The sequence below is a fragment of the Hypanus sabinus genome, chromosome 2 (genome assembly GCF_030144855.1).
Source record: "Hypanus sabinus isolate sHypSab1 chromosome 2, sHypSab1.hap1, whole genome shotgun sequence".
Classification (NCBI taxonomy): domain Eukaryota; kingdom Metazoa; phylum Chordata; class Chondrichthyes; order Myliobatiformes; family Dasyatidae; genus Hypanus; species Hypanus sabinus.
Window position 1 is genome coordinate 23,297,002 of NC_082707.1, and position 13,178 is coordinate 23,310,179.

Here is a 13,178-nt window from a genome sequence, read left to right on the forward strand (position 1 = left end):
TCCACACCAACTAGTGGGTACTTTTTTGTATTAATCTCATAACTTGAACCATAACCTTGTATTCATAAGTATTGTCATAGTCATAGAAAAGTACATCACAGAAACAGTCCCTTTGGCCCATCTAGCCAATGCCAGACCATCTAAACTACCTACTCCCATTGACCTTCACCAGGACCATAGCCCTACCTCCATGAGCTCACATGCACCACTTGCACTGGCAGCTCGTTCTGCACTCAGCCCTCCGAGTGAAGACATTTCCTCTCACATTCCCCTTAAACTTTTTACCTTTCACCCTTAGCACATAACCTCTAGTTGTAGTCCCACCCAACCCCAGTGAAAAATGCCTGCCTGTATTTACTTTACCTGTACCCCTCATAATTTTGTATACTTCTATCAAATCTCCCCTCAGTCTTCTATATTCCAAGGAATGCAGTTCTAACCTCTTCAGTTTTTCCTTGTAACTCAGATGCTTCTGGCGGCATCCTTGTAAATTTTCTTTGTGTCCTTTCCTTTGGGTAGGTGACCAAAACTGCACACAAATTGGGCCTCACCGAAGTTCTATACAACTTCAGCACAGCATCCTATCTCCTGTACTCAATAAGCACACGTAAAATGCTGGAGGAACTCAGCAGGCCAGGCAGCATCTGTGGAAAAAAGTACATTCGCGTTTCGGGCCGTGATCCTTCAGCAGGATTCCTGTACATAATACTTTGATTTATGAAGGCCAGTGTGCCAATGGCTTTCTTTACGTGCCTATTGGTCTGTGATGCCACTTTCAATGAATTATGGATCTGTATTCCCAGAGCCCTTTGTTCTAACACAGTCCTCAGGGCTCTACTGTTCTGAACACTTTGTGAGTACCGACAGCAACTCTGCTTCCACTACTCTCTCCAGCGGAGACCTCTAAGTATTTGGTGCTCCCTGGGTGCAGAAGAGAACCAAGTGCTCTGTTTCCTCCCACACCCTAAAGACATGCCGATTAGCAGGGTAATTGTCTCTGGTGTGTAGGATCTGGGGAATGTGGGGAGAGTAGACATCGAGGGAATGGTATTATTTGGCAACCAATCATAAATTTGATGGACTGATTGGCCTCCTGTGTCACAAGGTGATGTGGAATTATAGAGGGAGGTTCTCAATGGTCAATAGCGAGTGGTTAGCAGAACACTATTACAGCATTGGCTCTGAGATTGGGGTTTAGTTCCAGTCACTACCTGTAAGAAGGTTGTATATTCTCCCCATTAACATGATATGTTCTCACGTTTGACAGGCCAGTGGTTAGTGTTAATGAGTTATGAGCATGCTATGTTAGTGCTGGAGGCCTGGTGACAATGGCGGATGACGCATTTCACTGTGTGTTTTGATGCACATGTGACAAATAAAGCTAATCTCTTGACCTATTCCAAGCCAATGTGGGGCAGTGGCAGTATCTATTGTTAACCTCTGCTGTCTTGTGGTTGGGCTACTGCCCGCAGCTGTTGCATGCTGCACAATACCGATTCGAGATAGAATAGGAGCCAGATGGTGGAAACATGTGACATGGGTACAGAATTAGGCCATTCGGCCCATTGACTCTGTTCCGCCATTCCACAATGTCTGAAGGATTATCCCTCTCAACCCCATTCTTTTGCCTTCTCCCCGTAACCTTTGATGCCCTTACTAATCAAGAACCTCCTCATTTCTGTTCTGAAAGGATGTTCTTGTATTCTGAAGCTTTGCCCTCTGGTCCGAGACACCCCCGCAATAGAAAGCATCCTACATAGATAACACACATCCAGTTCATTGATTCTTTTTAAAATGTTCCAATCCTATTAATACTACACACAGATTAGATTTGATTGTTGTTACTTTGCTTTCTCCGCAGTGTGTGATCATATTTCCTTGTAGATTCAATCCTTTTACTAGAGGACTAATGAAGAAGGAGGAAGTAATTTATGTAGACTTGAAGTGGCTCTCCCATTGTACATTGAAAATTTGATGAAATCTCCTTCATGACAGGAGGTACTGAAGGCGAATCGCACTTCAAGTGTGGCTTCGTGGAGGATATTGATTTTGCAGCAGCACTTGGCGGCTCCAGTTCCACTCCGAAGAAGATGAGAAAAGGTACCACTTCATTTGTATGGGCAAAGTTATCTTAATTGACTCTTTCTATCTTATAGCTCCATGTTCTGACCATGACTGTAATATGCTGTTCTTACATAGGGGCTTTGAAATAGGAGCAGGCCATTCAGCCCAGAACTGAACACCCCTTGTTTGCTTCACACCTTGTCCAAATGTGTGGAATACTTGCTGAACTTTGGTTTGTGAAAGTGCAGTGTGTTCACAGTCCTTCATTCTCCCCTTTGCCTCGAAGTGTTGAATCTTCAACTCACCATGTGTATGCCAAAAGAACTGGTGCTGCCAGTTAATGAACCTGCTAGACCTGAACAGTGACGTAGCTTGTGATGTTCTTTCGTCATTTATCTGGAGATTGGAACCGTAATGACGCAATGATTAGCCCTATGCTTTCTTTTTGCCTTCTTCGTTCCTGTCTTTTTGTGTTCCCTACATCTTCCCCTGTTCAAATTAAAGCCCTTGGCTCTGACTTTCCGCTGTTAGTTACTTCTTTCCCACTTGCTCCTAACCGATGGAGTTCTTTATATTTTTCTTGTCCCGTAATACACAAGTTTGCCTTCCCCTGTTCCAGGACAACTTCACATTCACCCCCTTGTGCTCATGCCTATGTCTTCTAAAGAGCTATTCAGTCTGTCTCACAGCCCTGCTTTTTCAAAATACAAAGTATGTACGTATTCTTTATACAACCTTGAGATTTGTCTCCTTACAGGCAGTCACAAAACAAAGAACCCATTTAAAAAAAAAACTGTAAAACACCCAATGTGCAAAAAAAATCGTGTAAGCAATAAAAATAAGCAAATAATATTCAGAACTGAAGTTCATGAAAGTGAGTCCACAGCCAAGAAGTCGATCACAATTGATCCAGGAGCTCGCTAGTTACGGGCCACAGCCTCTGTTTAGCAGAGAGATGAGTAAATCTCACGAGAGCGAGTAGAACACTGGCCCTACTGCCTCGACTCTCCTTGCCTCAGTTCTGCCACTGAGTTGCCTCCAAGTCCACTCCAGCAGCAAAGTTAGTTCGTTTCCTGCTCTCAGGTCTGAGCCCCACTGGTACACATCTTGCACAAAATGCCAGGTTGCACGGGCAGTTTAAAAGCTCAACTCCGAGCTCTTGATTGCAGTGATTGTTTTCGAGATAAAGAGTGAAAATGAGGTTGTTAGTAGTGGTGTTTGCTGCCAGCAAGTCACTACTGTGCTTCACCAGCACCTACTTAAACCAGAAGCAGAACCTTTTCCCCCGTTAGCCAGTAATATATTTTTCAGATATCTATCTGGTTTTATTTTTGCAAGTTCGTATTGCCACCCTTGATGCCATACCATCCAGCCGATAACTTCCACACCCTGATCTTTGTCTAGCTCTCCAGTTCTGTTCAATTCTGCTCCAAGTATTTCCATCTCTTAACTTTTGTTGCTTCATTTAATGTTCTTTTATCATTAGAGTAAAAGTCTAGTTTCAACGTGACTGAGGAAATTAATGTGCATTAATTTTATTGCCTTTAGGTGGTGCTAGTGAAGCATGAGCAAATGCTGTAACTTAATATTTCACGAGAGATGCTTCATATGGAGGAACAGATTGCAAACGCTGTGCCACCAGGACTAAATATCTTGTTGTTATAATGACAGAGAAACAGGCCATTTGGTCCATTGAATCCATGCTAGCTTCCAGTGGAGCAGTCCCATAGTCTTGTACCCTCTGTCTTTATCCCTGCACATTATTCTCTCTCACACACTCACTCTTGTCAGCTCCATTTTGATTCTGTTTGACACCTAACCAAATGGCCTCCAGGAGGACCACAATTTTGTCGTAGGGCTTGGAGGCCTGTGTGCCTTGATGACCTGGAGAGCTATGCTTTGGCTCTTTATAGAGACACCCATGTCCAACAGGTCAAAGGGTAGAGGCCAGATTAAGAGTGGTCCACTGCTCCTCCAGATTTGGGGATTCAGCTTAAGGGATGGAGCTAACAACTCTGTTACAGAAACAGCAATGAAGAATCTTTCTATGTCTGCGTGTGATTGTATGGACAGACAGAGATGGGGGACCTCCATTGCTGCCCTAAACACCAGTGGTGTAAAGGGCAGTAAGTAAGTAATTTGCCTAAACCAAGGGGGTAATTTATTGTAAGGAATTAACCTTTGAATGCTGGAGCGTCCTGCAGCTGCCAGGAGAACCCTACACGGTCACAGGGAGAACATACAAACTCCACACAGACACTGCCTGAGGTTGCATTTGAACCTGGGCCTCTGTATTTGCAAAACATCATCTGCGCTACCCTGGGAGACTGCGCAAGTTGCAGGTTCAGGCTAACTGTTTAAAATAAAAGATTTGCTATATTTGTCATGTGTACATCAAATCACACAGTGAAATGCATTGTTTGCGTCAACAAGCAACACAGTCTGAGATGCGCTGAGGGCAGCCTGCAAGTGTTGCCGTGTTTCCAATGTCAGCGTAACTTACTGTACCTCTTCTTGTTGCTGCCATCAGGAAGAAGGTACAGAAGCCTCAGAGTTCACACCATCGGGTTCAGGAAGAGTTGTTACCCCTCAACCATCAGGCTCTTCAACCAAAGGGGATAAATTCACTTAGCTTAATCACCGAACTGTTCCCAGTCACTTTCTAGGACTCTTCACCTCATGTTCTCAATATTTATTGCTTATTTATTTATTATTATTGCTACTTTCTTTTATGTATTTGCCCAGTTTGTTGTCTTTTACACTCTGGGTGAATGCCCAAGTTGGTGCAGTGTTTCATTAGTTCTGTTATGGTTATTATTAGAAATATAGAAAGCCTACAGCACAATACAGGCCCTTCAGCCCACAAAGCTGTGCCAAACATGTCCCTACCTTAGAACTACCTAGGCTTACCCATAGCCCTCTATTTTCTAAGCTCAATATATCCATCCAGGAGTCTCCTAATAGACTCTGTCGTTTCTGCCTCCACCACCACCACTGCTGGCCGCTCATTCCATGCACTCACCACTCTCTGTGTAAAGAAAACAACAACAACTTACCCCTGACATCTCCTCTGTACCTACTTCCAAGTACTTTAAAAAGTTGCCCTCTTGTGTTAGCCATTTCAGATCTGGGAAAAAGCCTCTGAATATCCACACGATCAATGCCTCTCATTATCTTGTACACCTCTATCAAGTTACCTCTCATCCTCTGTCACTCCAAGATGAAAAGGCCAAGTTCACTCAACCTCTTCTCATAAGGCATGCTCCCCAATCTAGGCAACATCCTTGTAAATCTCCTCTGCAACCTTTCTATGGTTTCCATGTCCTTCCTGTAGTGAGGGAACCGGAATTGAGCACAGTACTCCAAGTGGGGTCTGACCAGGGTCCTATATAGCTGCAACATTACCTCTCAGCTCTTAAACTCAATCCCACGATTGATGAAGGCCAATGCACCATATGCCTTCTTAACCACAGAGTCAACCTGTGCAGCAGCTTTGAGTGTCCTATAGACTAGGACCCCAAGATCCCTCTGATGCTGCACACTGCCAGGAGTCTTGCCGTTAATGCTATGTTCTGCCATCATATTTGACCTACATAAGTTCTATGGATTTATTGTGTATGCCTGCAAGAAAATGAATCGGGGTTATATATTGTGACATTTATGTTCTTTGATAATATATTCAATAGGTTTCAATGAATGGATATATTTAATGTCAGAGAAATGTATACAATATATATCCTGAAATTCTTTTTCTTCATAAACACTCTGAACTTTGGACTGTGGAAGGAAACCAGAGCACCTGGAGGAAACTCATGTGCTTATGGGGTGAATGTGTAAACTCCTTGCAGGCTGCAGTAGAAATTGAACCCTAATCTTACGGCTAATGCTGTAAAGGGTTAAGCTAACCACTATGCTACCGTTGCACCCCAGGAGAGTAAGTATTCACTGGTCGCGAAATGGAAATTAAATTAACATAACGTTTATGATATCTGCTGCCGCCTTGAACAATTTTTACTAACTCTAATTGGAATAGTGCCTTCAGTGCATTAATAGGAGTGTCACACACAGAAAATATTGGAGGAACTCAGCACATTAGGCAGCAGCTATGGAGGGGAATAAACAGTTGATGTTTTGGGTTGAAACTCTTCATCAGAGCGGGAAAGGAAGGGGGAAGAAACCAGAATAAGAAAGTGGGAAAGGGAAAGGACTACAAGCTGACTGGTGATAAGTGAAACCAGGTGAGGGGGAAGATGGGTGGTTGGGAGAGGGGGCATGAAGTGAGAAGCTGGGAAGTGATAGGTAAAGGGCTGAAGAAAAAAGAATTTGACAGGAGATGAGAGTGGACTATGGAAGAAAGGGAGGGGATTCCACTAGAGGGAAGTGATGGGCGGGTGAGAAGAGAAGGGTAAGAGGGGAACCAGAATGGGGAATGGAAAGAGAAGGGGAAGAGGAGAAGAAAATACTTGAAGTTGGAAAAATCATTGTTCATGCCATCAGATTGGAGATTACCCGGACAGAATATGAAGTGTTGCTTCTCCAACCCAAAGGTGGCTTCATTGTGACCGTAGAGGAGATTGTGGACAGACATGTCAGAATGGGAAGTGGGATTAAAGTAGATGGCCTCTGCAAAATCCCATTTGCAATTAACAGGAATGTCATGAATTGTGCCCAACACCATTTGACAACAACAGGTCAAGGCTTGCATAAAAGGTTAGGATTTAGCCATTGTTTCAAAGAAGAGGAGAAGGAGCTGGAATTCCAGAGTTTGGGTTCTTAACAGCTGAAGGTGCAGTTGCCCATTGTAAGTGCCACCTGCAAGATCACTAAACAGAACAGTATAGGCTCTTCAACCTAGCTAAAATCATTCTAGCACTTCCTTCTCAAATAGCCCTCCATTTTTCTTTCATTCATGTGAATCTGCAGCGAACCCATATTCAGCTGAAGGGACCTCATTTCACTTTAAAACCGTTTTTATGTGCAGTGCCTGAGCTGAGTTAGTGTAATGGAAATTTGCGCAAGAATGAGGTGTGTGGAATTATGTTGCAATTTGTTTTCTTTCAGGTTGTGCCAGTGTCCAGACCAGCATTAAATCAGCATTTGGCACCAAGGCAAAATCAACCCTGATCGTGTGTCCACTCTCTGTGCTCGGTAACTGGATTGTGAGTACTTGTGGGTCTTTTTCGCCAGTGTTCTCTTTTATTATCCCAAAGTACATGGTTGAATCTGATAGAAATAATTCAAATCTTTCTTTCAGGATCAGTTTGACCGACACATGTGCCCTGACGTGAAACTGAACTTGTATCTTTATTACGGTTCTGAGCGAAATAAGGATGCAGCATTCCTTGCAGAACAGGATGTGGTACTGACAACCTACAACACGCTAACAGTTGATTATGGGGTATGCATTGACTAGCTGAATTCCACTTTGAGAATGCACAAGTTTTGCACCTGTGAAAGAAAGCTGAATGAAATACTTGAAACACATGTTGAACTGAACTAATCCTCCCCAACCCGTGAACCTGCAGAGCTTTAGGAGTAGGATAAAGGACAGAGACCAGCTGGGTTACATTTATAGACAGTTAGGATGGACTGACTGGGTTCCTTATGTGTGATTCCTTTTTTATGATTCGGTGAAAGCTGGCTAAAATCTGGAATGACCTCTGTCGTGGTTTCTCGTGCCCCACAAACGACCAGGAGATGCAGAAGATTCTTCAAGAAGTATTAAACTTTAATTTGCAAATCAAAGCTGAGACAGTCAGTGAGCTCCTCACCGATTGCCTGATCCTTGTACATAGCATTTTTTATAGCAGTCTCCTGGTTTAGTTGCATTAGCATATACAATCGGTCTACAGTTGCGCATCACAAGTACATCCGCCACTATTGTTTCTACCCATTGACTTAATCATGTTCTAATCTACATCTCTTAGCTACCTGTCATTAACACACCATTGTCTTCTACATTCTTAAGATTTCATTCTCCTACTAAATTGGATACATGCATAGCAAATAGCAAATTCAGACTACATAATCTACATCAAAGCTGACTACATAGTTTTGGTTACACAGCAAACAATTCAACTTTTATACTCCCAATAACTCTCATTGAATTCATAGTCTTGCCCTCAGATGTAATACACCCAGTGACCACTTTATTACACAAAAAATAAAAAACGCAAAATGCTGGCAGAACTCAACAGGCCAGACAGCATCTATGGGAAGAGGTAATAACGACGTTTGGGGCCGAAACCCTTCATCAGCCCTTTATTACGTAACTGAGTGCATGTCCATGGCCATTTGCTGCCGTAGCCCATTTCAAGGTTCGATGTGTAGTGTGTTCAGAGATGCTCCTCTTCACACCACTGTTGTAATGAGTGGTGAGTTCAGTTACTGTTGCCTTCCTCTCATTGAAGCAGTCTGCCCATTTTTGCTCTGACCTCATTAAACAAGGTATTTTCGCACACAGAACCACTGCTCACTGGATGTGTTTTGTTTTTTGTACAATTCTCTGTGAACCTTGTAGACTGTTATGCGTTACAATCCCAGGAGATCAGCAGTTTCTGAAATACACATGCTACCCCGACTGGCATCAGCAATCATTCCACGGTCAGAGTAATTTAGATCACATTTCTTCCCCATTCTGTTGTTTGGTTTCTTGACCATGCCTGCATGCTCCTGTGCCTTGAGTTGCTGCCACGTGAGGATAGTAGCATTAATGAGCAGCTGTTCCTAGTAATGTGGCCACTGAGTGTATATAGCACCTTTTATCCTGGGAATTTACCCCAGTGCATTTCCTAGAGGTACAAGGAAATGAAAGAATGCAAAACTTAAGACTGTCAAAACAGTGGCCTTTCATGAGGTTTATGGAGAGAGAGAAAGAGAGAGAGAGAGAGAGAATTCTAGGATTCAAAGATGTGTCTGGCCGCAGTGGAGTGAGATAGTGATGTAGCAGAAGTTGCAGATTGAGAAACTGTATGTCTGGATAAGGTTAGAGAGTTGAGATGAATAAATGGTGTTTACAGAAGAAATCAAACATTTACAAATAGAGGAATCAAAATCCGGTTCATTGCCACTGACATGTCGTGAAGCTTATTGCTCTGTGGCAGGAGTACAATGCAGGCAGAACAAATCATTATAAGTTACAATATAATACATAAGTAATGCAAAGAAGAAGAGGAGTTGGGAGGCAACACCACATGAAAGTCAAATTAATCCAGTGTCATTGAGATTTTAGTGATGCTGGCCAAGGAGAGTTTTTTGGAAAATTAGATGTTACTTATTTTCGTACTCTCAACTCTTCCTTGATTTTCTTTTTTTTACTCATTTTGCACAAAATTGTAATAAATTTTCCAAGGGGACCAAGAACTGGTGGAAATAGAGGGAGTGTGGGGAATGGGGCCACGGAGAATGTAGGAAATGGAACCCAAAGAGTTAAAAGCGAGTGGGAGATACATAATCAGATGGGCCATATGGGGATTCCACACAGCCAGGCAACAGATTATCTGAGTTTTACAATGTAGTTACACTAAAAGGTTTCTGTTATCTGGCATGTTCTAATAGCTGGTATTTCAGGCAGCATCAGGGGAGCACCAGGGCCAGTTCTTAAAGAGTATCAGTCAAGGCTGGCATGTGCTGGATAACAGTGCCTATTCTTGCAAAATGAGTCAAACGTATTCGTGTACCTAATGAAAATAGGAGACGGGACTGGAAAAGTTGAGCATGGATGATGTTTAAGGAAGGGGTGGGTACTATGAATGAATTTCAGTAACACTGGAGGTAGAGGTAGACAGCTCCGTTGCTGGAGAAAATGACTGGTTATTAACGACACAAGAGATTCTTGGGAGAGCAAGAGAGAGATGCACCCCCCCCACCCCACCCAGAAGAATTCAGCAGGTCAGGCCACATCGGTGGAGGGAAATAAACAGTTAATGTTTCGGGCTGAGATCCTTCATCAGGACATCAGTCTGATGATGGTTGTTTTTCTCCCTCCACAGATGCTGTCTGACATGTTGAGTCCCTACAGCGTTTTGTGAGTGTAACTTGTGAGGCTATTTACCTTGTCTGGGAAGTGGAGAGGGCAATTGTGTTCAGTTTTGTTCATCTTGATCCAGTTGTAATGCTAAACGCAGACTAGGGTTCACACGTTAACTGTTGTACCTGTCACCTCACAGGCTTATAATAACAAATGGAACTTCGCGGATATAATAGCAGGAAACTCCAGAATATTATTGCTGATCTTGTAAAAGGAATGGGAAATGAGCTCTTGTAAACTGCTCAGGTGTGTTTTGATAATTCCCATTTGGGTTAAGATGATGAGCGGGATAGATGCAATTTTTCTGCAGAATTAATAATGTAGGAGTGCTGTAATAGAAGTAGCTTCCCATTGTACTCTGCCTCAGTCACGTGGGTGAAAATTTTCTTCTGTCAGCATATACAGTTTTAAATCTTTACATAAAATCGCAGTATATTCTCCTGCTTTTGTTCAGATTATTATGTAGTGCATCTATATAATGTGTAATTGGGCACATCATACAAATGGCTCTGTCAGAGGTTCCCAACCTTTTTTTGTTATGCCATGGACCCCTACCATTAACCTAGGGTTTGTAGACCCCAGCTTGGGAACCCTGAGGGAGCAAAAATACTTTTCATGTGTATATTGCAATAGTAAAATCTGATGCATGCCAGTCGATGTTGGGGGAAAACGACGTCATCAGCACAAAACTCTGTGTTAATTTAAGATGCAGAGTTTATGTTTGCAATGTACTGTGCTGCTGCTGCTGAAAGCTAATTTTCTTAGTATTTATACTTGAGTTAAGAATACCCTTGACAATAAACTTGACTTCAACTGTATCTCTGTGGGTAACATTCTTCAGTGTGAGAGGTGCCATTGCTTTGTCATTCACACTAAAATCTAGGCCATTACATGAGATTATGTTATGCGAATAGCCCCAGGATACAGATTTAAACTAATTAAAAGTGAGGTTTAAAGAGATACTTCAAAGATTGAATAATAGGCCACAGAAGTTAAAACCAGAGACTGAAGTGTTTTAAAATGATGTTACATGCCTCAGTAAGAGGTTCAGAATGCAAAGAAAACTTGTCTTTAATAGTTCAAAGTAAATTTATTATCAAAGTACATATATGTCACCATATACAATCCTGAGATTCATTTGCAATGTACTTTGCTGCTGCTACAGAAAGCCGGTTTTCATGGTATTTATGCCCAGAGTAAAATGCAGAATATCTATTTTTGTGTATTTCATATTGATAGTAAAAAAGATTTCTGAGACAATTACCTTGAGTCCGAGAGTTTGAGTTTTTAGTTTATTTTGAACATTGTGAATTAATTACTGTATTGCATTGCTATGCTGAAGATATTTAATAGATAAATGGTGTTCCATCCAAGAACAGTAAACAAGCAGTGGTGAATCTTTTTTCTTTGCAGTAATTACTGTTAATTTGCTCTGACAGAGTGGAAGTGCCAGTCCACTGCACAAAGTGAACTGGCTCCGTGTGGTACTGGATGAGGGCCATACCATCCGAAACCCAAATGCCCAGCAGACTAAAGCAGCACTCACTCTAAAGGCTGAGAGAAGATGGGTGTTAACAGGTAGAGTTGGGGGACATGTACCATGGAAAGGGCTTTTGATTGGATTTGGAGCCGTAATGGTAATCTTGCTATCATGTGCTCTCCACTATTAAGCAGAAGCCTCTGTGGCCCCTCTGTGCAGTTAATTATGTAGATAATAAAGTAGAAGCCCAAGGTGCCCTGGTGTTCAAGGTCGCACACTTCATCATGCCAAGTACATGCCATAAAATTGCTGTGCAAAAATCACTGTACTTCTTTGATGCACATCAAATTTATTAGTAAAGTTTCTCACTCATCCTTTCTAATGTAATTTACTGCAACAAGTCTTGACAATAGACGGGCATCCTCTCTGGCACTGAAAATGAACATTTGGACTTTAAAATACTGAATTAAATATTCTAACATGCAGTACCTGGTAAATATTCTGCTCGACTCCTCTCTATTGGTTACTCTGACATATTAAGGTTGTGATGCGTACCCTAGTTCATAGAGATCTCAGAGACCACTGCAGCTTTTGGATCATCAGCTGATTTGAAAATAGGTGAAAGCGTCATTCTTAAATGTCTCTGAGAGGATGATATTCATTTGCATAGAAACCAACTCAACATTTCTGCAATGAAATGAAGAGAAGTCCAAGTACAGGAGGTCTGCTTGGTGCACTGCCCTCTGTAGACAAGATGGGTAACAGTCAAGACCAAGAACTACTTTAATTGCCCCTTCCCTCAACCTTTCTCACTAACTTCCTTATCTGGTAATAAATGCTACGGCTGGTAAAAGTTATGTGCATCAAATTTACTTTGCCAGTTCTGTCATATTGTAGATTCTCATGAAAATCTGATTGAATAACCTGCCATCTGATTATGGCAGAGGAAAAGGCTACTCTTCTCATTAAGCCTATGCCACCCATGTAAAGTTGGGCCCAGATGTTAGGAGATTTCAGTTTTGTTTGATCTCAGAATATCAGTTCATTGCCTGATGATGAAACCTCATTCAGTGAACCTGTCGACGCACCTCTCCTCTAATGAAATGTTCAATTTGATCGTGTACTTGAAGCCTGTTGGAGAGCTCTGCTTCAACATGGTTCTGAGCCTGAGCATCCTGCCAGATCTTGAGGACGTATTCAAAGGGTGGTGCCTCGAGAAGGCAGTGTCCTCTGTTAAGGACCTCATCGTCCAGGGCAGGCTCTCTTCTCATTGCTACCATCAGATAGGAGGCACAAATGCCTAAAGACATACATTCAATATTTTAGGAACAGCTTCTTCCCCTCTGCTATCTTAGCATATTTCTGAACAGTCCATGAACACAACCTCACTACTTTGCTCTCTTTTTGCACTAAATTAAAAAAAATATATTTTTTTTTACTTGGAGTTATTTTTTATTTATTGCATTGTACTGCTGCCACAAAACAACAAATTTTGTCAATGATAATAAACCTCATTCTGATTCTAATTCAGTGCCCGAATATTTGGCCGAATTTTTTGGAAGCCCTGGCCGCTCCACTTCTTTTATGCATTCCTTGATTCTGTTA

At 42.1% G+C, this 13,178-nt stretch overlaps 1 protein-coding gene across 2 annotated transcripts in view; it reads left to right on the forward strand.

Annotated features, from left to right (window-relative positions):
* hltf (helicase-like transcription factor) overlaps positions 1-13,178 on the forward strand; it is a 73,910-nt gene that overhangs the window by 38,230 nt on the left and 22,502 nt on the right. For both annotated transcript variants that reach the window (XM_059993339.1, XM_059993346.1), the window contains 4 exons: positions 1,996-2,100; positions 7,126-7,223; positions 7,319-7,462; positions 11,533-11,671. In XM_059993339.1, the coding sequence (XP_059849322.1) occupies positions 1,996-2,100; positions 7,126-7,223; positions 7,319-7,462; positions 11,533-11,671 (486 nt within the window). The remainder of the gene's footprint in view (positions 1-1,995; positions 2,101-7,125; positions 7,224-7,318; positions 7,463-11,532; positions 11,672-13,178) is intronic.